The 27857-nt window shown below is 43.0% G+C and overlaps 1 protein-coding gene across 2 annotated transcripts in view; it reads right to left on the bottom strand.

The window, feature by feature from the left end:
* Positions 1 to 27857, bottom strand: part of YES1 (YES proto-oncogene 1, Src family tyrosine kinase) — a 298157-nt gene that overhangs the window by 124595 nt on the left and 145705 nt on the right. For both annotated transcript variants that reach the window (XM_086965610.1, XM_086965611.1), the window contains exon 2: positions 22419 to 22691. In XM_086965610.1, coding sequence (XP_086821736.1) covers positions 22419 to 22683 — 265 coding nt within the window. In that variant the 5' untranslated portion in view covers positions 22684 to 22691. The remainder of the gene's footprint in view (positions 1 to 22418; positions 22692 to 27857) is intronic.

Genomic DNA, 27857 nt, shown 5'->3' with positions numbered 1-27857 from the left:
ACATCAAGTGTGCCCCCAGCACTGTCTGAAAAAGCATTCTATGAATGCACCCACCCGGCCCTAATACACTAAAGCCTGTCTGGGAGGTGGTTACACCTCCCTGTGACAGGAAACCTATTGTCCAGGCCTCTCTGCCGGAGTTTCGTCCAGCAGTAGGAGGTCAGACTTGTGTCTGTGGCTGCAGCATCCATTTTGTGATGCCAGGGCTCTTTAAAACTATTACCGGTTAAGTAAGTATGTACATGTCTTCTCCCTCTAGAAGGGTGGAATTCTACCCCCGCCGCCAGGACTGGCAGGGGGTAGGATTCCAAAGTGTTTAACACCAAACAAGACATGTTTCTATGCAGCCATTCCAAAGTTAGCATTTACAGCGAGGTTATAATGCACTTAAGAGTATATGGTCTTGCTGCATCACAGAACAGCCTCAGAGAATAGATTACGAAAGCTGCAGAGGGGCTCAGCTCATGCTTGGGCACCCTCTCTCACAAAACCAAGCGCTCTGCCTTCAGGATTGATAAGACCCGCCATAGGAGTGACTTATGGGTGTATATGTGTCAGTGATATAAGGTAGATATAGGTAGCCTATATATTAGTAAGGGGTGCAAGCACCACCTTACCCAGGCTGCAGTAGCAGATCTGTTATGCCATTTTGGAAGGCTTCCCAGGGGTGGCATAATACATGCTTCAGCCCCTGGTAGACCTCGGGGGTACCTATGCCCTTAGTACCTAAGGTACCATATACTAGGGACTCACAAGGGTAACCCAGTAACCATTCTGTACCTAAAGTACATGCAATCAATTTAGAGAGGAAGCAGCTAGGCTGGGGTCCTGGTTAGCAGGGTCCCAGCCAGACTAAAGTCGAAAAACAGAGAAACACCAGCAAAGAGTGGGGGTAACCATAGTAAGCAGATCCTACTCTCCTACACCTGCTACCTCGGGAGGGGGGTCAGGTGACTCCTTACACCATGTATACCTGAGAGGAAGGCCGGACCGGGAGGAGCAGCCCTTGTCCACCTCCAATGGGAGCTATAATGGGGCCTTACATGCCATGGTAGTTTGTTTGGTTCCTTGTACTATAATGAGCTGCAATTAACAATGCAAAGTGAATGCCTGCATGGAAACGAGAAATTTAACTTTCTGGCCTGGCATTTTTGTTTCACATACTTGGATAATGTGGAGCAGTGCATGGCAGTGTGAGCTTTCTTACTGTGACAATGTGGAAAATGGCATCTTGGCGCTACCTACTACGTGATATTTACCTCTAACGTCTGAGGTCCATGCCTTGGCATAATAGTTACCCGCACAAGTCCTATGACACTAAAGAATAACACTGAGACTCTAGGAAACTCCTCAGCCCTGTGAGATGGCCTTTTCAAGACATTTTGAAAAGCATCCTGGAACATTTAAAGGCAGCCCTGACTGGGTGGCATAGTCATGTTATTTGCACAAATGTTTTGATAACTAAGAACAGTGATGACAAAAGTCTTGAGAGGCAATGTAAACCTGGCAGAAATTCTCTCTGGGTAAGATTATAAACTGGCAGTTCAGTGGGTTATACTGCATCAGATAAACACTGTGCATGCACCCCTTTATTGTACCTAGGCACAGGCGCTATTTTGTGCATTGGATAAACACTGCTCCTGCTTTCAGTCTCTTGAAGACATTTAAGTATAGGAATATTTCATTACTACCCCATCAGAAAAGCCCGTAAATCTCATGGATTTTCGTAAATATATCTAAACACTGCTACAATAAGTTTCAAAACTTAATTGCGCACAAAAACACCCTCCAGGCTTAAACTCCCTATGGAGAGGGTTGAGCTCGCCGTTATGTTCTAATGGCACAATATTAAAATATGACTGGTTTTCGTGCCTACTTTGCAACTTGCGCTGCTGCCAGGTCCTCACAGAAAGGTCAGCCATGCTTGAGGCTCTTCCGGCTGTCCTCCCTCTGAACCCCCAGCCCCTGGCTGCTCTTATAGGATAAAAGTTTTTAAACAAAGTCAAAAAGATGCATCATGATTCAAGGCTGCAGGAAACAAGAGACTTGGGGAAATGCGGTTCCAAAGCCCAACTGGCTATATTTTTGGCAAGCCAGTGGTTACAAGCTCCAATTACAGAACGAAAATTGTCAAATTCTAAAAACAGGGTGAACAAATAATGGGTCACAACCCAAGAATATGAGACATTCTTTTTATTTAAAAAAAATATATATATATATATTTTTTTAATCCGGTATTGTACCCGTGAGCCGATACAGGGATTTTGTGTAGTAATAGGATAATGATAGAAAATACTAGTAATGATGGATCATAGAATGGGCTCGAAACCATGCTGAAGGGGACGGCTACATATTTAAAACCCAGTTATGTTTGTACCAAAACAATGTCTCAGAAATGAGCAGCTCGTTTCTGTAGAAAATGGTGTCCCATAGAGCAACTGGAGAGGAGTTGGTGAATACCATTACATGTGTTTGCGGGTGTGCAGCAGAGGCGCAACTAGAGCCACATTGCGGGGGCGGGGGGGGGTCTTAAATACTTTGTTCATCTACTCAAGCACTCTTGGTTGCCCATGCAACATCACACTAGCAAAGACAGATGGTTTGCTTGATTCTCGCTCCGATTCCCTGTTTGAAAGGTGTAGGACTAGGCCCTTTGAAGTACAGGGTGAGCACATTGCATGTGAGAGCATTATAATAAACATAACATAACACAGAGGGGACCAGAGATGAAGCCTTACCTTGTTCTTCAAAAGGCTGCTCTAAAAAACTCACCAAATGAGAAGGACTGAAAAACAAAACTTGGAGCTCTGAGCATCGTATTTGGACGTTCAGAATTTAAAACACTGGTCAAATGCCTTCACAACTTGGGAGGAAAACCCATAAGGTTGTAAATATTGCCCTCATCCAGTAGACAGTGGCATGCTTCATCATTGGGCCGCTCACACACCCTTGCGAAGACCAACGCTTAGGGTGGAGCACATTTCTTTTGTTTTAGAAAGAACCTTTTTCTTCTTGAAAGGGATCCCAAATTCATAGAGAGAAAGAATATTAAACTTTCTACGTGGATCACCCTAACCTTTTTTTAATCTGGGCCACCAGTGACAGGATTAAAATAAGAATGAGTATATTGAGAGATTATGTCTCAATTAACCTTACTGCCAGGATCAACATGTTTCAGCCTCTACCAACTGTCCCAACAGGTTATAGGCCTTCTTCAGGATACAGATCCCTATGCTTTTCACAATCCCTCCTGATAGGAAATACCTAGTGGCAGGGATGGATAGCGCTGGCAATACTTGCCTACACACTTGAAACATGTTCCAGAGTTTCACAATTGTCGTTCTCAACACAGGGTGCGAGTGGGACTGTCCTCCTGTAGTCACTCTTTCTTCAAGGAGTAACCTCGCCGTCCACGCCACTCTCGACCCTTAGACAGTTTTCATATTCTTTCTTTCTCTGCATTTGGGATCCCTTTCAAGAAGAAAAATGTTCTTTCTAAAACAAAAGAAATGCGCTCCACCCTGAGCGTTGGTCTGCGCCAGTGAGTGTCAGCGGGCCAATGATGAAGCATGCCACTATCTAGAGGGCAAGGGCAATATTTACAACCTTATGTGTTTTCCTCCTAAGTTGTGAAGTCATTATATCAGCGTTTTAAATTATAAATGTACAAATGGGATAATAAGAGCTCTAAGTTTGCATATTAAAGCCAGACCTATTGGCATTGCCAGTGCTTGTTTCTGGCCTATCATACTGAAACTAAAACCACTGAGCACAGGCATAAAAATTATCGGAGTAGTCTTGGGACATCTGTAAAAATGCACACACTAGCCTACCAAAATTACATATTCGGAAACTGAGACAATAGTGAAGGGCTGATAGAGCACACCTTAACTCCAATAGCCATTGACACACAACTCCAGCTTTGAAAGTATTACACTGGCGCCCAGAAGAACAAAATACCAGAATTCAGGCCCTATGTGAAGCACCCAATGTTTCCTATAACCGGATAAGTCTGATCCAGAAACCACACACAGGGTGATTACCGGCTGATCTGCTGGAAGAGGATCAACAGATACAAGAACCCAAGAAAAGACTAACAGCGTTGAGAGTCACATGGAGCAGTAAGTTGCATATTTCTTTTTGGTCACAAGACAGCCGTAAAAGCTTGAGGAATTATCTTAAAGTCTACCTTTATAAAGTCATTTAGCTGCTAGCAGCACACTTAGAGTACGCCCACCATCGTCACTAAAGGATCGGCCTTATAGCGCTATACAATCGTAATCTCCGACTGATGATGCAAATGTATTGTCCAGATAGAACAAGCCTGCCTTCTAGAGGAAAACAAAGACCGACCACCAGAACTGTTCGCAGTTTTAAATGGACTACCGTTTTCACCTCTATCACAAACCATCAGCCCCCGCTTTGTATGGGACCTGCCTGGCAGCACAGCCTTGGCTGTTCCCATTAGAGCAGTATCATGGTCGAACTGCAAGTGGCTCGTTCCTGTGTGATGGTGGGCAAAATAACAATGGACTGGCATGCGATCCAAGTAATTGCCAGTGGCGGAGATTAATTCAAGTTTTCGCCCACCACTTTATGTTTTTTTATTCCTCAGCACAGTTCAGTAAGACACATGAGAGGATGTCAACAGCAGGGAAGAGAACGGGCAGTAATGGTATGGTCAATCATGCTGTTCAATGCAAGAAGTACTCAAGTGGAGGTGGAAAATACACCCAGAAAGCCAATAGCATTAGGTGAGAAAGTAATACTTCACTCGGCTGAAGCCAATGGCTGAAAAAGGAGGTTGAAGAAACCCAGGGGTTGAAAAGCAGTGGAGTTCCTCATTTAAGCACTGGAACAGTTTAAATCTAGTTCTGTGCTTGTCCCTAAACCTGCCCATCTCCTTTCCAAAGTAAAACTGAGCATTGGCCTTCCTTTGGCTTATTATCCCTAACTGATCTCTTACCCAAGGTACAATGCTAGCAGCGGTTAAAGGTGGAACAATTCTTCGTCTTTCAAGAAATCTGGAGTTGATCCATCAAACATCTTCAATTGCCACCATATTCTTCTTACCTTCCGCTTCAGATATTATGGAACGCCGCCTACATTGAATCACTGGAACTGCTGTCAGAGCATAGACCTATGCAGGACTGCAGATGTTGATAGCATCAATGACCTGATTTGCTGGATCTATCAGCAGCATTTGACATGGTCAACCATTGCCCGCTGATCCAGTAACGTTATGAAGCAGGAAGAGGTAAGTTAGCCAAATAGTTGGCCTCCTTTTTCTCAGATAGGTCTCAAAAGGTGGCTCTTGGTCCTTTTTATCCATGTCTAAATCCTTAGGCTGTAGAGTTTTACAGCTTGGCTTATTTCTGTCAGTATTTATTGTGTATGTTGAACCCCTTGCCACAGCGCTTCATTTGTAGAAGAATGAATGCTGGGGTCCACAGTCTTACTCCACAACTGATATTATTGAATGTCAGCATGCTGAATACCATGGTTGCGTTGTCTTGATTCCACCTCACGCCTCTTTAATGCACTGCCATTCACGCCCTGCCACTTTATCTCTCTTGCAGATTCCTGCTTTCTCATTTTGTCATGTTATTTCAGTCTTTCATTTCCTCCTTTTTTCCCCTTTCATTCTCATACACAGGGCCAAATTTTGAAGAGTACATTAAAGTTCTTCTCCTTGAGTGTGCTTTGTTCTCCCTAAGTTGGCACGGTATGACCAGACATGGGTCCCTTGCTCACTTTGCCCCTGCATTCAAGCTAGCCTGGTTGATGAGGGGTGTTACCCTGAAACCAGTCCCAGGATGCTGGTTTCCAGTCCAGGGAAGACCTGGCTTGGCAGTACAGGCTGGACTGTTCTCATGAGGCACAGGGTCAAGACTGATGTGGCGAAGTGAGCTAAAGAACAATGATGGATTCAACCAAGATCTGTGACTGGGGTGGAGTGAAAAGTTTCAGCGTTCCGTCCATCATCTCCTTGTGTTTGCCATGAGGACATTTAAGTGTCACTCCCCATAAAGGAGTGCTGGTGGGTCCCACATTCAACCACCAGCTCACATTAAGCACAGCCTAGCTGCTATTCAGCAATTCTATGGGAACCAACTAACATTATTCAGATGACACAGAAATGCTATCCAGAAGAATCAAGCCCTTATGCAATGCCTGTTGGAAGCCGAGAGAGTGGATGGGAAATCAGTGGCTAAAGTCGAAACGCAGATAAAATGTAATTCTTACTGAAAAATTATTCTCCACCCTTGTTTTCCCCTGTATGGCTTTCTGACTTCGGTTCTGACCCGAGACCAGAAGTAAGATAAATGACAACATCGATGCCGTCGTGAATATTAACTACTCATTTAAAATGAGACAACTGCACCCCATTCTTCATCTTTTACCAGAGAAAGATTGTTGTTTGTCCACATCCGCATTGATACGCTACAGAGTAGAGTATTGTAATGCAGCTCATCTACTGATTAAGCCTACCCTACTTCAATGACTTTAAGCAGTACAAAAATCAAGCTGCTCGACTGACGTTTTTGGCCGCCACCACAGACATGTTACTCCGCTTTTGAAATACCTCCACTAGCATCCCATACAAGCATGCACCATTTTTAGGGTACTTAGTATTGATGGCACTGCCCGAAATGTCATTTGCCAACACCTCATTCTTTACATTTTACCAGAAACCTATGTTCTTCCATACTGTTGACTGGGGGAGACAGCCATTACAACGCGGCTGTTTCCATGTAGGGCTTTTACCATGCAGGCCTTGGCAAGCATACCCTGTTACAACGCATAGCCTTCACCACGCATTTCTTTTTACAACGTACGTGGTGAGGGCATATGCTGGTAACGGCACCTGAGTGGTAGAGGCTATCGGCGTCGTTAGAGGAGCGAATAGATCATTCGGCTTCCTCTAGACAACCTGTGTGCGCAGTGCCTCACAAGAGTTGTCTTGTCATGTAAAGGTAAGGGGGATTGTTTTTGGGAGTGAGGTGACTATTTTAAAGGAACTGGGGGCCATGGGACAGATTTAGGGCTCAGGGCGGGGGCTGGGTATTTTTTGAAAGGGCTGGAGTATAGGAAGGGATTGCGCAGGGTTCTAGATTTAGGGTTTAGGGAAGAGTCCGTTATTTTTCAACAGGGAGGGGGTTGCATTGGGTGTCAAGATTTACGGCTTTTGGAAGGGTCGGGTGATTATTAACAGGGCGGGGGTCGCGTTGGGTTCTAGGTTTAGGGAAGAGTCGGGCAATTTTAAAAAAGGCAGGTGGTAGGGGTCACGCAGGGGACAATTTTTAGGGATTAGGGCAGGGGTCTGGATTTTTTTTTAAAGGGACGGGGTGGGGAAGGCTGGGAACCGGCTTAAGGACTGAGGGCAGGATTTAAGAAAAACTTTTATCACAAGTAGGCCTTTACCACACTAGCTTTAAAACAAAATATGTTGTAAAAGCATGCGTGGTACAGGTTATATGTGATAAAGGCTTTTGCGTTGTAACCAATGTGTGGTAAAGGCATGCATTGCAACGGAATGCGTTGTTTTATCATTCAACCCTTGACCAGCTCTCGATATTGGAAGTCTCACGGGGCGGGGGAAATCGAGCTTGCTCAATTTTAGCCACAAAGTTACTGATTGTCTTTCCCTGGTCTCTCAGAAACACTTCCCCGTATTTGCTTTTTTGGAAAAATTCTAACAACTTTGCCTTTAAGGCAACCCTTTGGTCAATTTCGGTTTTCTTTTTTTCTCACATGGTCTTTAACAGCGCTCTGAGATTTGCTGGTTTAGAGTGGTTTAAAATTCCCTTATAACATAAAACTTGTTCTATGGATATTGCAAGCAATAGATCTTTTGACATCTCTGTCAAAACCTAACCTAAAACATGCTGTAGGAGACTGGCAAGTTTTCTCCTGATATTTAATTTTCTCTATATTGATTTTCCCTCATGGTAAGGTCAGGCTATGTTCGCTTCATCTTGTTGCTGTTGACAGAAGGGCACGTTAGTGGACACAGTCACGATCTGTTAAGCCTTGACAGGTGTTTGGATGCTGGGTCTTCATCAGACTTATCCCCTACAAGGAGTGTGTCCTACCGTTCAATCTCAGGTTTTGGGAATGGTTCCCAAATACAAATAGAGGTTGCAGTAAACATGGATAGCTAACAGCTCCCTTTCTTTAGCCCTTCATTTTATCATCCATTAATCTAGCTCTTCGTTTCTATAGCCATCCCTCCTTCTTGTCAGGTCTTCATCATCATTTCCTTCAACTCCAGCCGCAATAACCTGTTACTTACTATTGTGGGCTATTTCGGGAGCTCTTCCAGGTTTACGTTCTGCTTTCCCAAACTGGATGCCCGCAGCACCAACCAATGTTTGTTTACTGTACAAGATTGCTCACTGTTAAGCTACAGTGTCAGATGTATACAATTGGAGGTTCATATAGGTTAAACTCTGGTGAGAATCTCAACCTTACACCATTCCTTGGCTAAGAAAGTGCCCATGACACTCTTGAATTAACAGTAACACATGTAAGCAGCACTTGAGGGTTAGAGGGTATTTAAATATGTAGAGTGCACAGTAAAAGTACGTTTTATTTTAAATGAGCGACAACTACTAAAAATTATTTTTACAAATGAGCTAAGGGGTGTTGGCTGGTGTGGATCAGAGTGAGAAGATGGCCTGTCAAGTGTTCTGGACAGTCCTGTTGGGCAGGCTGTGTGCCCTTCTTAAAAGAAGAGGGTGGAGGTGAGGTAGCGCACAGCCCAGCAGCCTCTAATGTAAATGCCTTAGAGGATGCAAGGTTCTCTCTGCTGTCACACCGCCAATGTTGGAAAATTAGGGGCATGAGCACCTGTAGAGGCTGAAGGCTGCAAAATAGGATGGCTGAATATCTGGGAAAAGTGACGCTGCCCTTTCTTGGGCTGGGGTGAAGCTCCACATTATGCATGCAACCCTGCAGCAAAAGCCATGCCCAATCCCTACTGTTCAACCCTATGCTGTTTCAACCCCTGTTTTCCTGCCAGCCATGAATATCTCCTTGTGGGGTTGCTGATTAGCGTTAAAGGAAGATTTAGGATGCCTCTCCCTTATATTTAAAGATTGTAGCACTATGATCTGACTACTCGCTAAGTAAATACAGGGGCTAAATAGTTCACGGTCGAAGCCAGGGTTACCCCCCATATTACAGGTTTCGAGATGACCAACGAAGCCACTGAATTATAACCCGGGGCGGTTAGCAAAGTTACAAAGCAAGAACAATACAACCAAAGAAAACGTATGTGGTACGGTGGTTCAGTTATCAAGATTAAAACCTGGTAAGCTGCATTTGAGTACCAGCTTCATTAAAAGATCGCATTTGTGTGATTCTGAGTCAACACTAAATATTTATTTGCCCTAGTGTACTTATGTTTCAAAACCGAAGTTCACACACTACCAGTATTAAGTGATATATGAAACTGATTGTAAAAATTTATTTAGAGCTTAATTTGTAATACAATTAGTGTCAGGCCCAAACTTTTTTTCAGAAGCTGTTATTGCAGAAGGTTGAGGTACTGAGTACCAAAGATGTGTAGTCTTAGTTCTATCTCATGCCTCTTTAGTTCACCACCAGACACTCCCCGCCCCTACATCTCCCCTCTTCGCCTTCTTTTTTGTCCCTGCTTTTTCCTTTGGTCACCCGTTTTCAGCCTTTCTCCTCATTTCCACCTTATGTATCTCTTAGTTTGGTTCAGAGTCTGAGAGGAAAAATAAGTGCTGGTCCCCAAAAATGAGTGCAGGTGGCCCCAAGTGCAACCACCGGCTGAAATTAAGCATTTAATTCAAGGGGTGGTACGGGGAAGCGTTCTTGGCTAATTTAGTACTGTTACTGATTAAGAAAACAATAAAAAGACGTTTAAAAATGGAAGCACTGCGTCTACTGGTTGCTAGAGACCTCTATCTGAATTACACGTCTTTTCAAGATACATGTGTGGGATTCTGTGACTTGTCTCCACTTGTTAATATAGATCTAAGAGAACACAGTCACCTTGGTTTCTGCATAAGCTAGCCTTTGATTATAACAAGCAAAAGCTTGGCAGCAAGTCCTTTCTTTTCATATTACTGTAAACGAGGCTCAATGCATCCACTATAATTGGGGCTAGACAGCAGCGCATGCCTATTTACAGCTTCTCACAAATACCACTTATGTTTATCTACAGGTATTTTACAGTCATTAGAAAGGAAGGTCTGTAGTTGTTCAATTTGAAGAGGACTTTCACACCAGCTACTTGACAAACTCAGAAGTCGGTGGACGCATGTTTGTCCAACCATTTACAAATTATATATCCTGGATTTATGGCAACAAAGCGCTCGCTACTACACAATGCAAAGAGTCCCAGCTGTGACACTTGGCTTCCCTCTTGCGACCCTTGGCACTGCATTTGAGACCCAAGGCCTTAGAGGGTGTAAAATCAGTGCCAATAACAGTGGGTCGTTGGACCTCTACCCTCCCTTGTTTTCGGTCTGTTTCTTTTTTTAAGTAACAATGACGAATGCTCGATTATTCACTATTAATGCACTAAAAAAGGATCACAATTAGCTGAAACTTGACTCACTGGGAGCTGAGGTAAGTAAAAAATATTTTAAATGTATGATAGGTGCGTGTTGCCAGTTGAGAGCATGTTACTGTGAGAGAGAATATGTGTATGTGTGACAATGACAGTCTGTGTGTGTAAGCAAGTGTGACTAAAAGTGAATGGGAGTCAGTGACAGATAGTGAGAGAGAATGAATGAGCTTGCCAATAAATGAGTAGGAGTGAGTATGAGTTTGAGGAAAAGTGACTGCAAACAAATTAGTAAAATCGAGATTGGCGGAGTTGGAAAGAGTAAGTGAGAATGAGTGAGTGACAGGGAGGATAACAGAGTGATAATGAGTGAGTCAAAGTGAATGAGAATGATTTTCTGACTTTTCTGTATTATTCTATGAACCTGTAAAGCGCTCTGATACCCTCACGGGTCAAGTTCGCGCTCTATAAAACCTTAAAATAAATAAATAAGAATGAGGGAGAATGAATTTGAGTGAGTTAAAGAGAGTGAGGGAATGAATAAGTGAAAGTGTGAGTGAATGTAGGTGAGTAGGAGTATGAATGTGTTGTGATGCTTTTATTTCAGATGTTTACCCTAGCATGTTCACAGTATTTTTTGTTTTACAAAGGCACCATGGCAAAATACTGGCACTTGCACAACTGAGGTAGTTCTTGGCATAATGAGAACCATGGTAAAATACTGAAGCTGGCATGCTAGAGCCAATAAGTGGCACATAAGGCACCATGAAAAAATACTTGAGGAAATGCTTGCCCTGGCATACTGAGCTAATTTCTTTAACGAAGATCGCTCACGGTGTACGGGCAGCGTTAATGGCAAAACTTTACACTGGCATATTGTACATACATTTGTGGTGTAAGGCGGAACCCATGACAAAATGCTTCTGCAGGCACAATGGAGGTAACATTTTTGACGTAAGAGGCACCCAAAGCACATTCTGTAAAAATGGGATCAACTCTTGGGAGAGTAATGTTTCATTGGCTTGTCACACCACTAAAGGACTTGACTATTTAATGATTGTTTATTAGAGCCTGTGTCGTTTTCATAAACGTAAGTGAAAATGTTGCTTTAAAATGCTCTATTTGAACCCACCCCCGGACCTTTCCTAGAAGACGTCTGGCAGCTCACTAGATGCAATGCAAAGCAGTATTATGCCTCACCACTTTCAAAACTCACGGCAGCATCGTAATAAGGTGGTACCTACAATAGACATTTGCCTGTTTAATAATGCAGTTATTATGGAACATCAGTGATGTCATCTATCATGATGCCATCGAGGTTAAGGTCATGTGACATGACTTCTTGGGAAGGTCATATGATGTAACTTCCTTTTACATCATTAAGGCGAAATGGAGTGCGACGTCACTTCCATCAGGTGTTTTAGTGAGTCAACGCCCATGCTGCTCGAAGCCAACCCTGAAATTCAGCACCATCGCAAGTTCTCGTGACAGACCTTCACTGGAGCGCTGCATAATTTGTAGAATTTGACAATGGTTTTACTGGTGTCTTCTCAGCTCCTCCAATCTGAGTAAGGGACTCGGGTTGCTTTCACAGTTTCAAAACAAAACGTTCAGCCATCTGCTCGTATCGTCTATGTTTTCAAGTACATTTTAATCTCGGATGTCAGGCTTTGCTGGGCAGATGGTAAGGCAAATCAAAGAAAAACATCTTACGGGTGCACGTGCTTTACGGTCTCGCGTGACGCACGCGACGCAGGCTCGCGCTTGTTGCAAATGATAGTCAAATGGCTGCCTCGTGAGGTGTTCTTCGAGGGCTTCACCCGTGTCTGGCACGAGAGCGGCAGATGTTTCTAAGAGGACAGTCACATAATCGCTGGGATTGTATGCTTAGCCTCAATTAAAAACTCGGATTGTAATGATCAGATGAAAGCATGCATTGGGGTCAGTTCGATGTCCGCAACCAACATCCGAGGCCGAGCGGGGAACACAGCGGACGCGACAGGCAGGTTTAAATCATCCCCACATTGGAAGGGACGAGGGAATGTAACGAAATGGGTCTAAAAGTGCATAATAACAAGACTGGCCTCTTTCAGTTCACTGGTCCCTGCTCGTCATTAAGGCAGAACGCCGATACAACTGAGAGTTGCTTGAAATAGGAAACTTAGTAATTGCGTTATATACATATAAAAAACTCGCAGGAGTGATGTTATGGTGAAGCAGCGTTTAAAGTGTACTGGTGGAGACTGGTATTCGTTTCTGTGGACTGGAACGTATCTTTCATCCTCTGGCCCAGAAAAAGAGGAAACGGCAGACATGGGAGAAAGGAAGGAAGCGGTTGCTAAAAGTGGTAAAAAAGCCAGGGATTTTGAATTTTACAAAACATTTACTTATCCACAGGACTGGATACTTCCGACATCTACTTTTCCTTTAAAGAATTCTAATTGTCCAATATGGTGCCGCACAGTGTAGTAACAAACTTGTGGCACGTTCTCAGTATAGCAGAGCTCTGATAGTAGTAGCCTGTCTGATTGTGTTAGGGTTCATCTTATATCAGGCTTTGGAGTCTAGCAAGGCTCTGATTTTCCCTCCTGATGCAGATCTCCTACACTGGCTGGAAGGAGGCAGAAAGTCGTCGATCCATGGTTGGAAAGCCCCATGAGTCGGTGCGCACCCACAAACCAACATGTTTAATGGTATTCATAAACCTCTCTCCAATCTCTTCCCACACTGCAAATCGTTGAAATGTACTCCTAATAAGGGAATATGTAAAACGTTTTCCAGGGTGGAAAAAAATGGGTGTAGGAAAAGTGAATTTGCAATCACCCAGCAGATTTCTGCATTAAAAAAAATATACACATGCGGACACCACAAGGTATGTGTGGCCGATTAAGAAAATGTGTATCTGTCCTCGCATCCGCTCTTAGGTGGCATGCTTCATCACTGGGTCCCTTTTCACACCAGTATGTGGTGTGGGCTACACCTCTCTATTATAGAGACGAGCTACTGAGGTGTTTTCAGATAATGTGGGCCCTTGTGAAAATGATGGTATGGGTGAGGAATGCAAAGTGCTCAATGTGTATGTGAAGTGAAGGGACAGATTAAAAAGCTCAAGGGGGAGTGAAACTTCACCCTAGTGCAAGAGTGGTCAACATGTTTCTGCCCATCTTGTGACCTTGCTAAGAGGTGCTTAGGCATTCTACAGGACCACAGATGTATGCCACTCTGCAGTGTAGTGTGACCAAAGTGTTCTAAAATAAAAAAAATGATAATTAACAACTAAATACAGAAGGTGACCCACATGTTTTGTCAGGGAGAACCACCCTCATTCTCACACGCAACTGGTAGGTGCTTTACTTGAACTCAAGCCTGTATTAAGGCTGCCTGTAGAGTAGTCCTGTAGAAGACAAAGTTTAGATTCAGCCACCAATAGGTGGTTTAAATACATTTAATTCACATACATCTAGCACGCTTCACTCTTCACCCATAATTTTTGTTGCAAGCACAAGTACACATTTCTTTAATCAACCACGTGCCTCACTGGGCCAGTTTGTGTTTTGGGAGCTTTACTGGTTTGGTCAGTAGCTCCCAATAGTCCACCTTTGTTGTATTGTAAAATTTATACATGTACGTTTGCTTATGTGAAAATCGAATTAACAAAAGTTTGCTAGAAGTACAGCTATCAAGCTAGCTTCTGTACCCACTGAAATTATCTGAAAGTCAATATGCATTAATACAAAGACATAAATCTGCAGCTTTTGAGACTTTCTTTAAGAAATGGGCCCAATATTTATTACATGTTCATGTTGCCCATAGGGTTGTCCGCTGATTCTCAATTAATACTCTTTATTTTTACATATTGGCATGCATTAAATCCTTAATGAATGATACCACAGAGAAATTGCATTTAACGTAGAATAGTTCAGAAAATTAGTTTTCTTAAGTTGCAGTTTTTTGTGTACGTTTTAATTTGAAAGCAAACTTTCTCCAAATTTCCTTTCATAACTGTGCATGTATTGCCTGGCTGTCAGGGAGCATTATAAAGAGCCTTGAATTGTTAAATACTACAAACGTGTGTACATGTTTTTTTACGGGATCCACTGACAGTAATGCAATCATAAATCACAACTCTCTGCATTTCCTAGAAAAGCTTCCCCTAATATTAAAGGCTTTCCAAAAATTAACCAAATAAAAAAGTTTGAACTATTTATACATAGCGATACAAATCTTGCTTAGTGGCAGACAATGCTCTTTAACTGAACCCTATTGTGTTGCTGTAAACCAGTAGCCAAAGGGATTGTACTGCAGAGGGCTAGGTCTGCTTATTCAAACGCCAAACAAGATGTTCTAGGTGTAGGGAGATAGGAATCTCACACTCCTGAAACAAGTGCATACAAAAACCTAAAATGGAGATAAAAAAGAACCTGCAAGAGTGAAATAAATAAGAAGTTTAGGATATAGAAAAGCCTTGAAAAATACTGTAATATCCAAAACTACCAGTAATTCAATTGGGGCTCATCGATTTTTAAAAATATAATTTGCTCTATCCAGCTCAATGACTGATGCCAATCATGACAAATTTTTTTTTATAGTTTCCATTCTACCTGGTAAACTATGAGAACTGCATATAAATATATTTTAATAACCTAAAAACTCACTGCGAATGCATGGGATATGAGAGTGTATCTTGGAATCATCTAAGTTTACAATAGGGCAATGTCAGTTTGCCTCAACGGTTTTATGATGCTGCATATAAGCAGTGTAAAATGGTCCTGGCGGATAGATTTGTTCAGATGACCTACCTGGAAGTCTGCAAATTCTTTCAGCGGGAATTTCCAAATTCCTCCAAATTGGGAATTTTATTTGAATAGTGTAAGACATTGATATAAAAGCATGTTCATTTCAAATGCCGGATCGTTTCCTATAACTGTCACCCATTTATTCACCTGTGGAAGACAAATCTGAGTCAAAATGTTCCAGTGGTCTATTTGTGTTTGGATTTTCAACCAATATTTCCCATGAAGTGCGACGATATGAAGGGTGTAGTGTTTTCACCTCTGTTGCCCAAGGCTGGAGCCTTATTTTAGAGCCACTGACACAAATGTGACCTTTCTTCAGCTGCAAACGTTATGAAAAAATTGTGCGATTATCGACTGGGCCTTGGAACATACTCTAATTTGAGATTAACTTAGATATAGTCTACACACATCTGGAAATGCATGTACTGTAGGCCAATCACAAGTATGAGGGGGGTACACAAATAATAAATTAACTAGTTGTTACAAAGTGGAACCCCAATTGCTCATTGAGTAATCGGTTTTTCAGTGCTTGCAAGAGTCCTCTGATAATCTGCTCCTTTTGATTCTGTAGAAAGAACTGAATCCACACTCCAGGTTAGCGAGACGAAATTTACATTCAATCAAGCAGTCACTGTCATGGCATTTCATAATGTACCCCTCCACAGGTCGCAGAGAACACGTAGTTTACTAATGCTTATATATGCACTTTTTGACCAGGGTTGAATTAGTCTTCTGAAGACTCCTAGAGGGATTGCAGGTTTGACTATTAACTTGCAGTCAAAGAACCTGGTTCAGTTGGACTTATCACACAGCTTTAGCTAGCCAAGGTATTGCTGCGCTATGACAAGGTTAAGGAGGGTGGAAGGTGAAAGGGTTGTTGCTGGGATTAACCAACATCCACTTTTGAGGATGGGAGTGAGTTTGATTGTCAGGTGGTCCCACATTTTCTGCTTCCATGGTTGAGCCCTGGAGATACAAGCCTTCCGGTAGTAGTTTATCACATCTTGCCAAATCAAGTTATGTGTAAGGGGTAGCGGTAAAAAGCTGAGCTAGACAGGTCAGTTCTTTTCACTATATCCTAGGGGAGGGCTTGGGTAACAGCGAGTTCAATTGTGAGTACATTTAATTTTCTACTGCTATTGCGGGTCTCAGACAATAGCAAATTGTTTTAAAGTGTCAAAAGATCTTACTTGGCTCTCGACCCTGTGAGGTGGCAACGTGGACCAGCATGAACCTCAGATCCAGCATGACATAATCAAATAGTACGGGAATGTGGGAAGCAGCATTGAAGACAATAGAGTGGCTCTTGTCCAATAATTATTGGTATCAGCTGCCGTCTCAAATTATTTTTTGATTCTCCCAACTTAATTTAAAACATTCTACCATAGCCCTCCACCTGATTATAAATACACCTTCGCCTCCGGCTTGGCCCTATAAATAGGGTTCAATGTTCAGCAAGAGCTATAGTTTAGAAAGCCCAGGGATTGATTTACTCTAAAGATTTATAAAACGGCAAAAATGTAGAACAACAAATATTACAGCGCCGCCCACTAGGATGTGCTAAAGGCGTAAGGTAAAGTTGAGCTGTTCGCTCACGTTAACCAGAGTGAAATACTGATCATGAGCAGAACACGCATATCAACTATGTTTTGCTGAAATAATTAACTCTCAGCAGTTCCCGCATTTACAACAGAAAGACTGCAAAGTCTGCGCACGTAACTTCTAAAACAGACATCAGGTTTCTTAGCAACCATGCCTTGAAAAAGAAATTGCTATTCCAGTGTCTTGGCAACCCCCTGCCCAATTTTAGCAACGTAGCTCAGCAACAAGGGTGAATATAGCCGCGCTTGATGACAGTTGACACACCGGATCCCTCCAGTAAACCCACCTCCCAAGGAATCATTGGTCCTTCTTCCGTTATGGTTGAAAGAGGGGTACCAAGATCTGGGACGAAAGGAAGTTCAAACCAAAGGTTAGGCCATAACCTAGGTGTGAAACGTTCCCATCTCAAAACGTCACAGCATGGATTTAACTTGACCTTTACATTCATATTCAGCTAGGGCTGCACCGGCTCCACAAGACCAGGTTTTTGCAATTTCCCCGAGTTTGGGTAGTAGAACGAAAAACCGGATATCAGAATGGAACTCGTTTTCCATTAGTTCCAGAGCAGGCAGGGACCTGACCCGAAAGTACCGGTCATGGCAACAGGCATGGGCCTGAGCAAGGAGGAAGGTTGGGTTAGTAGAAGCTGGAAGGACAGTGAGACACCACCTGGTAAGGGAAGGAAGATGCTTACTGGAGGACTTCCACAGACAGCCAGTGAAGAATCTTCGAGAACACCACATCTGAACTCACTGGAGACAGCCACTCAACCGCCTGAAAACAAATGGACCAGAGATGCTGATAAAGTTGAAGGCAACTACAGGATTCTGAAAGGCAAGGGAGCAGGATCCACAGGACAACTAAAAACGCCACCTGCTACACAAAATAAAATAAAACTCTGCTGTCGGCTAAATAAGCAAGCAGAGGCCCTACCATCGGAGATCTACGGGGGGTGGGGGAGTGGGGTGGGGGTTGCAGCTGGAGTCAAGTACTTGCTCTAAAGTGGGAACGTGTTAATTAATTCTAGACACAGTGGAGCTGTGTTACACTCTACGAGGGTAATTGCGATGAAATACTAAGGTGAAAAAGACTATTATGATTTGGGGACTCATCCAACCACCAGGAGTAAATGTGAGAGAGCACCAATCTCACCTTTAGCACTGGGGTTCATGGTAATGGGAAAACGAGGCGACTTGTCTAATTTCTCATAACCTTATGCTTTCCTGTATTTTCCACTAAGGGGAAAGCAAAAATGGCACAAAAGCGGCAGAGGAAGCTCTCCTCCTGGAAGGAAGAATCCAAAGTGAAACCACGGTTCGCTTGTACAGACATTATAATCTGAACAGCCCAATATTCAATTAAAAGATATAATAGATAGTGTACTGGCACAACTCGCAGGTATCAACATTTTTTACACCACCACTATGGTCTTTCAAATTAAGAGACTTTGGAGGCCTGCAACTTCAAATGTGAAGCATCCCCAAAGGTTAAAATGACAAAGGAGGTCACCCTAGTATTACTCTGAGGAAAACTGCAAAGGAGCCTGCTAACTAACTGTAGTCTTAGGGGTTCTCCTCTTTAGGCAATGGTGAAGTTAAGGCACGAGGGGGATCTGTACCCTCTCCTGTCCTTGCCTGCACACCAGAACAACAACAGCCTAGCATGTCAATTTTCAGACTGAAACATAGTGGTGCACAGCATACAGAAGAGAAAGCTGAGCTCGGAGCGAGTTTGTCAAGCATCTATCATCTGATGGGTGATTCTCCACAGGCTACTGCCCCCGATTGTTAGATTATCTTCTTTTGAGTTGAAATTGGAAGACTATCCTCTGATCCATACTGGCTCATTTTCTTCAGAAAGCTCGGCATAGCAGGTCTTTGTCAACGAGGACTCCGTTCTCATCCAGTCAAGTCCTCGCCACTCAAAGTCTAAATTCCCCTTCCTCCTCACAGACAGGTAAACTAGCTTGATTTCAGGGTTCTAGGCCTAGCTATGGGCTTAAGGGTCACAGAGAACATCTTCAGAGGTGGAAGCAAAATACTCAGAAGTAACACATATCCATGAATAGTGCAAATAAATGAGGTCAAATAACATTATTTGGAACAGTGTCACTCACTTATCACTGTAGTACAAATGGCAAATTTCTTATTGATACTGTAAAGTGGAACCGACTTCAAAAACACACTTTTTTATTAAAGCCTTATAGCCTGCTGACAAGACAATTCCGTTTGTTAAAGGCCCTGGATCCGAGTTATAGGCATGCACCTTTAAAAACGGGTATAAGCCTACACAGAAGTGCTATAAAGCTATTAGAACATTCTACCCACTGAGGGTAGAATGATCTAAATAAAAAATAGTGAAACAGAAAGACAAACATTGAAATGTTGGAATTGAAGGTTTGTAACAGCCGTTATTAGCGCTGAGCAACTCCACTGTCTTCAATGAAATTCCCAACATTACAATGTTCTAATATCTCACAGATTCCGTTCTAGAATAAGTTGACCGAAATAGGCAACTGTGGCCATACAGACAAAGCATAGTTAGTGTGATTCTATCTCATAACACAGATTTAACCCCTTGTGCTCTCAACGCAACTTTGTTTTTAGCTACACGTGATTTAAAAAAAACATGCCGTAATCTATGCATACAGATATACTGAGCGTACTACGCTATTTAATAACATTTTTGAGCAACACGAGTGGCATTATGACTTACATAAGGTTTTGCCTCTCGTTATTCAGACCCCTTCCTACACTCCACAATGGTAATAAATACCATATTACACGTAGTGCATCCGCATATGTACGTACACAGTTCTAATGTTGTTGGGACCAGAGGAAAAAATAGTGTCCAGTCCGGGTCTGGGATCTTTGAAATGGTTACTGTCCTGCCAATTCAACTGACATTCTCCAGGGTCTCCCCCTCAAGACATAGGGAATGGTGGTGTTGATTTGCAATGAGTTGCTACTATCACAATAGAGGCGGAAACCACTTAAGGAGTCACTTTCTGTGTATGTTTACTCATCACTCTCTCCTCCATTTACATTGTGAATAGGCACTATGTCAATGTTTCTCTGCATTCACTACCCCAGAATAGCTTAGCACGTAGAGGTAGTAAACACTATGCAACAACTATGCCCAGGATCATCACTACTGGCCCTATGTTTAGCAACCATATTCAAGGTCTGCCAGTAAACATGGGTACCCCACGTCATGGCAACAATTAGTATACATTTGTTGCCTACCGGCTGGCTTTAAAGCCCTCAAACGTTTGACTTGCAGGAAACTGCATATAACCTCCAATTTAAATTTCCCTTTAATCTGAAGATCACTGAAATGTAAGTGATTCAGCAGCTTCAGTTCTAAGAGGAGAGTGAACTTATCACGGATGATTATTGGAGTGATTGGCCAAATAACACAACAGATCACACTCTGGCGGGTCGAGGAGCACATGCTACAATGCATCAACAGTGTCCACCAAGAAGCAGCAATAATACCAAAAGGCAGTATCGGTATGGCTTGACCTCTCTTTGGTACTTAATGCCGCCAATACCAAGATCTACACAGGGTCTAAACTCCTGGTGTAACATTTTCTTGTCAAAGTGAGCCGAAGGACATGAGCAGTAATCCTTTTGTTGCCTATCGGGGCATTGGTGGGGACAGCGGGTCGTTGGACTGCTGTAGAAGGACTCCTTATGTTACGTACGGTCTATGCAACATCCCTATATGTCAATAAAGTTTATTAATAAAAAAAGGTATATGGTATTTCTATAGCGCAAATCTAGCCATAAGGAAGCAGAGCACTGTACATGGTCAAAGGCGAGCTTAAAGTCAGCGAGTAAGAGGAGAGGAGGAAGGGTTGTAGCAGGTTATGGCATTATAATGCAGTGATCTTTAGAGAGGTGACTCTGCAAGGGTTTACTACATTGGAGCAGTGTTGGAGCGATCCTGATTGATACAGGGATGTTGTTGCAGCTCCTGTGTGCTTAGATGAAAAAGGCATGATGTCTTATTTTTTCTTTCTTACACTTCTTGTTCTGCAGTCTGATGTTGTCCTGGCTGCAGGTACCCAAAGATCCACGAGAGATGGTGAGCTTGCCTGCTGGACAAGCAAAGGTGTTGGTTACGATGGCTCTGTAAATGATGCAGCTGGTTTTGAAGATGGGGGCAGCAAAAGGAGCCAACGGCGTTCCATTAGGATGGGGTGATGTCCTCTTATATCTTTATGCCCTGTATGAGGCGCACTACAGTGTGTAGGATATCCCTAAGGTTTGCCTCAGGGGTGAGTCCTCCCTGCTCTTATTATAACACAAACATGCATCTCTCAACTGAGGCTATCCATCTGACTGGGCTGATGTTTTCCATGTGTGCAGATAGCAAATCACTGTTAGGTAATTTCAAACATGACTAAAATGCAGAATATCTTTTGGCCTAGGGTTTGAAGCTTGGATCTACACCATAGTTTGACCCTAAACACCGATAAAAATGGTAGTCAGAGGCAAAGTATCTACCACAGTGCTTCTTTTTGGGGTGTATATAATTCACAATTTTGCCTGATGTACTAGAGACAATATCTTTAAAATTTGCTTGTCGATGCACCCTGACCCACAAATCACACTAGTGTGCAACCTGCAATCATTAGGCTATAAATACATGGTTCAGCAAACCATTATTTTCCACTTGGTTGGAAACTAGTACAGGAACTCACTAACCAATGTCTTGAATATATCAAGAATCGCTCACAGCAATGCATGTCATGTCTCCTTCTACTAAAATCAAGTATCAGGTCACAGGCTTTACAAAACAAGAGCTATACTAAGCAAGATAGCCAAGCTGATAAAAGTCAGCAAGCACATCCACAACATAGTCTGCCCATGACCCAGGCTCTAAATAAAGTGGCAGATATGATTTAAGATCATTTGCATCCCCCCCCCTCCTCCCCCCCCCGGGTAGCCTAAGAGATTACTACCAGCAGGTACTCCCACTCCCTGAGAGTTGAGAAAAACTCTACTGTCACGATGCACCTCTAGCGATAGCACATTTTTTCCAATGTTCATCCTCTGCAAGAAACCGCATGAAGATTAGGAAGAAGCCCAAGATGCATTTGTTTAGCAAAGCACAGAAGTAGGGAACTGCACATCCATGTGCACTCTTTGGAGTCTTCAATCATCTTAATTATGTTTTATTCTCTCTCAAGATCTGAATTAAGGAAGCAGGCATCACATTTAAATGAAGTTTTACTAGATCAAGCCATGGAAAAGTTACTCAATACAAGGTATTTTCATTAAAACAAAAGGAGAGTTTTGACAAAGTACACAAGTCCCTACAAAAAAAGTGTCATCTATTCACCCAGATGTCAAATAATGTGAAGCAATACATGTAGTTTGCTAACTTGAGCCACTGTAGAAAACAATCACAAAGACAATCTGAAAGCACATGGACACCAAATCGACTGGTAAAATACATTTCCAGCTTACCTGTCAGACCACTAGGATATGGACTTGGTGTAGCTGGAAATGATGACGATGCTCCCCCAAACGGAGTCATTCCAGAAGATCCTCCAAAGGGCGTCATGGAATGGCTGTTGAAATTAGGGGTTGGTCCCTTTGCTGCTGGCGACTGTGGTCCTTGAATAGGATCTCCTCCATATTGACTAATGTGGACGCTCTCTGGCTCTGTGGTGTTATCGGTTCTATACGTCGTGGCGGGGCCCTTGTCCTCCTTGCTTTTGACGCACCCCATAGTAAACTCTACAAACAAAGGAGAAAGAAGGAGAATTAACCATTCAGCAGTTCACAAGCAACATGAAGACTGCAGCAGGGTCGTAACATGGTACGCAGTGATGAACACAATTTAGCAAATAAACGAGTTAACGAGTCCAAAGAATACTACAAACACAAGCTAATCATAAGAAGAAGCACACCTGTGATTACATCACAAATGTGATGTGTTTTCTGAACATCTGTATCCTGCCATATGCAGATTATGGTGTCACATGGCTTAATCAAGCCAGAGGTACCGACGGACAGAGCGGGGCCTCATTCCCTGAGCAGTTGCCAGGTGAGGTGAGGTGAGTATTGCTCCCACATAATGATGGGAATGAATTCAAGACTCCTTGAATTTGGATTGCACAGAGTATGGTAGGGTGTATCGCACCAATCATTTTGAGTTGTTAATATTTGATTTTGCACAGTTTTTTATATTTGCAGTAGTGTTTATATATTGGTTCTGAAGAAAGCCTAAGGTTTAAACTTAACCGAGTTGCTGAAACATGCAGACCTGTAAATCCATAACCTTGATAGTTATTTTGTCAAACTATCAGCACGCTGTTTTTAGGTTTGACACTATGATAGCGTATATAAAAACATTTTGAGGTATCTTAGTAGTGAATTTTAAAATTGCACATATCTTTTCTTCTTCACGTTTCGTAGCACTGCAAATGTTTCAGCACCACTGACTACAAACAAGTTGTGGCTTTATCTATCACTGGTGTTACAGTCCAGAACAGCTTTCCACTCTACACGGTCAGCTGCACTGGTTGTGTAATCTACAACTAATCCCAGATGATGAAGTTCTGCCACTTTGGTGGGCTGATGGGATTCCTTCCTAATTTTTAAACAGGTTGTGTTTATGACCCAGATCCCAATGTGTTTCTGTTTAACTCTGCCTCACTTTTGGTAGACCGGTAGTTTCTTTGTGTTATTAAATATTGCTAGTTGTGGACTTAATACTACCTGGTCTTAAAATATTTCATCCCTTGGACCCTCTTGCTAAGTTTTTTGTCACATCAGAGTTCACATCGGTCCAGGAAGGATTTGGTGAGGGGCTGGTAGCATCCAAGTTACCTGTTGACTAGCCCCGATTTACGCAGTCCAGACATGTTGCTTACTGGTCTGTTTTTACTACTTATAATAAGCCGAATATATAGCAACCAGCAGTGAGATTGCAGTGCGACTTTTCCTGCGGTCTAATATAAAGGGGGGCTTTATGGTGAAAATGCATCTTTTCCTGTTGATGGTTTTCCAGCTCCAAAGAAATTAAAAGTAAAAATACACTTAGTTTAAAATCATAAAATACTTTCAACAATTTACCCAACTAAGAATGCTCTCATTCGAAATGGTTAGTTTTTACGCCCCAAGGAATAATTTTACTCCTAACCAAGGAGTACACCCTCCCAGCTTTCAAAAATGTTATCCGAAGCTCTATATTTTCAATACTTAGGATTCTCGTAAACAGTCAGGATTATGCCCAGAGTCTACAAAAACACACATACCATGGAGCCCAGCCTAGCAGAGGATTCAGAGGATCAGTCGCTCATCTGTGTGGCCTCCGGCATGGCCAATGCCCTGGATGTAGCACTACTGAGTTGCAGACCTGCGACACAAAAGCCAGCCAAACCAATGGTAAATCCTCATATTCAAGCACACAGTGTGACTGACCGCGTGAAGCCTACAATCTAGCCAATCGCCAAGCAGCAAACCCACCCACTGTAGCAGGCCATAGAGCGGTCAGTCAAAGACAGAGAGAGAGAGAGAGAGAGAATTAGTATGTATGTATGTGGTATATGTAGCAAGCATACCTAGTCAAAGAAAATGATGCTTTTCCTTCCCTGGCAAGAGAGTGAGAAAAGTTCCTCTACTGGGAGACAGTCAAAAAGCATCAGTCAGAGTGGAAGTGTGCAAACGTAACTAAAATCATTGGAGGACCATGTCTGATGCAGAAACTATTGTAACAGTTATTATAATTGTTATTGGCTCTGTATGAAATTCATTGATCAAAAGTCATCTCATTAAACAATTGGGAGAGCCAGGTAGTAATTTAAGCAAAGCATAGGTCATGACTGCGACTCCCAGACTAAGTTTGTTAATTTTATAACTTTTCTGATTCTTATTGCTAGTCTAGGCGTACAAACTGCACAATATGGCAAAAAACCTAACTCTATACGTGCCAGTCACTCATTGTCCACAGCCCTACTAGTAATCCATTAACTCTAATAGGAATATATATTTCACATTCACCATGAAGCAAAGCACTCCCTCGGGGCAATTGAAGCGTGGCATAAATGTCTTTATTCGATACGGTCTTAATGACATGTTTCGGCCATCGAGGTCTTGATCACAAGACCGGCAGTACAACTGATATGCAAATTTAGAAGAATACTACTAAGGGCAGACTAATGTAACAAAAACAAATTGCGCCATCTTGCAGTGTCATAGTTCCATCTACAACTTATAAATGCGATGAGGTGTAAAGGCTGTTCTAAAAAACACTTTTCCAAGCTGCTGCAGCTGGCACAGGCGGCCGCCGTTAATGGAGGGACTGCTATGTATTCTATGCACAGATATGAATTCAGAAGCCCACATGCCTCGAACCGAATATGCTACTTACCAGTATGCATCTGTTCTTGGCATGTAGGGCTGCTGACATTCATATCGCCCGCCCTCCTCCCCGGCACCTGTAGCAGCTGCAGCATTCACACATACTTCTAGCATGGTCATCATTCACATAGTTTCACTCCATCTTGGCCACAATGGCTAATAACAATCTGAGGATGGAGTCGGTGCCCATGCGCACTGTGGTCCGGGGGGGAGCCACCTATCTCGTGGTGCTTCCGGGACTCTTCCAGGACGGCGGTGTGCGATCGTCCGGACCCAGCACTAGGCGGCGATCTATGCTAGCAGGAAGAGGGCCGGCGAGAGCGGGCATCCCTGTCTGGTCCCTCGCTTTAGGTCTAGCAGCTCTGACGTGCCTACGTGTACTACCACTCGAGCCTTGGGTTCGTTATATTAGGGCCATTACCATCTTCCTGTAGTTAGGGCCTAATCCGAACTTTTGCATGCATTGGTCCAGGTACGGCCATGACACCCTGTCAAAAGCTTTTTCTGCATCAAGGGCAATCATGACCGCCGCGTTATTGCTTTTGGCTGCATGGTGGATTATGTGGCAGAGCAGTTGTCGTGGGACATTCTGTTTTTCAGGTATCCCACCTGCGCGCGGTGTATGAGTGGGTAGGTATGTGTTGAGTCTAGTTGCTAGGATCTTGGCGTAGATTTTGCAGTCCACATTTATGAGTGAGATAGGCCTGTAGTTTTTGGGGTGTTGTGTGTCCTTGCCTTCCTTTGGGATTACGATAATATTTGCTTCCGCCATAGATTGGGTCATGCGCCCGTTGTGTACACAGCTTGTGAACACCGATGTCATCGCGGGTCTGAGTATGGTGATATAATGTTTGTAGAACTTGGCTGTGAACCCGTCTGGCCCTGCTGCTTTGTTGTCTTTAAGGCTTTTGACTGCTCTTTCTATCTCCTCGCTAGTTATTTTTGAGTCAAGCCTCTCCCTCTGGGCTTTGGTTAGTTCTGGTGTTGTGTTTCAGGAGTTATCTACCCCCATCACTTAGTGTGTCGTCTTTTTTGTAAAGCTGCGTATAGTAGTCCCTGAAGGTGTTGAGTATTCCTTTGTTCGTCGTCTGCGATTTGTTCGCACTGTCCTTAACGGCTGCTATCGTGTGTTGCCTCTGTTTGCCCTTGAGGTAGGATGCAAGTGCCTTCCCTGCCCTATTGGCGGTGCATGGATTGATTGCTTTGCATTTGTTGATCCAGGTCCCTGCCCTCTCGCTAAGGATCTTGTTCAGTTCATATTTTTTCTTTGTTAGGGTCGTGAGGGTGTTCCTGTCTTTTAAGTTGGCTATGTGTCCTGCTCCTAGTTTTTTGATTTCCCGCTCTAGGTCAGTTATCTTTTTGCCTCTTTCTCTGTTCTGTCTCCCTTTGATACTGATTATTGTTCCTCGTCTTGTGGCTTTCAGTGCATCCCACAGGGTCCTCCTGTCCATGTCTGGGCTGTCATTGTTTGTGAGGTACTCTTTTATGGCTAACTCTATCTCAGCACTGTTTGTTTTTGAGTAGGTCGTCGTCAAATCTCTACATGCGCGTCGGACGTTCATTGTGTTTGCCCGTCAGTGTGAGGCAGATGTGGGAGTGGTCTGAGATGGTCCTTGGACCAATCTCTGTGTGATCTATGAGGTGTGTGTGTGTGTCTGACATGAAGGTATAGTCAATTCTGCTGTAGGAGTTGTGCGGGGGCGAATAGAAAGTGTACTAAGTGTTAAGCAATCTATAATCTACTGTATAATCTGCTGATTTTAACCCCCAAAAATAGTTTCTAGTGCAAATGAATCAACAGATACCAAAACTGACTACAAGTATTGCCGCAAAGTGGAAGACCTGTCGCAAAGGGTGATTGGTCACCTTTCTGTTGCGAATTGTTCTATTTGGGTGTTACATTGGTACTAATGAGGTTAGGCTTTAATGCAGACTGTTAGCATGTGTGAAAATGTCAAAGTTTATAAAATGTTGTAAAAAAAAGGGCACCTGTTCTTGCTGCATAATTCAACCCTGACACACAATTTGGTCCTCTCCTGTCTCACAAATCCAGTCCAGCGGCCCTGACTATGGTGGAAAGTAAAGGTGGGCGAGCCAACCAATTAAAAGGGACAGCTGAGGTTGGCTCTGGCTCTTAAGAACCCATGCAAAAGCCGAGACTTAAAAGTATGCATGGCATGTCAACCATGGGACACAGATTGTTAGGGTATATAAGGTGTCTTAAAAAATTAAATGTGGAAGCGTTTCACCCTAGTCTTTGCCACTTGAATGATGTCATTCTGCAGCTTCTCTATATTGCTGTGAATTTGCTGCATTTGCCACAATCAATTATCTGCTGGATAATCTGCAGATTTTAACAAATTTCTGCTCAAACTGATAAAAAGTTACTAAAAACGTGGCAATGTGTTTGCACTCAATGGAAGGCCCTTCACAAACGGTTATCTGGCTTACTTTTCAGTTCCTTATTTCTGCATTTGGTTGTTACATTGGTAGTCATTTCTTTTAACACACTTTATAAAAAAAAAAATCCTTTTTTGT

The sequence above is a fragment of the Lissotriton vulgaris genome, chromosome 4_1 (assembly GCF_964263255.1).
Source record: "Lissotriton vulgaris chromosome 4_1, aLisVul1.2, whole genome shotgun sequence".
NCBI lineage: Eukaryota > Metazoa > Chordata > Amphibia > Caudata > Salamandridae > Lissotriton > Lissotriton vulgaris.
The sequence above is the reverse complement of the archived record's forward strand: the minus strand, read 5'-3'. Positions and strand labels throughout refer to the sequence as shown.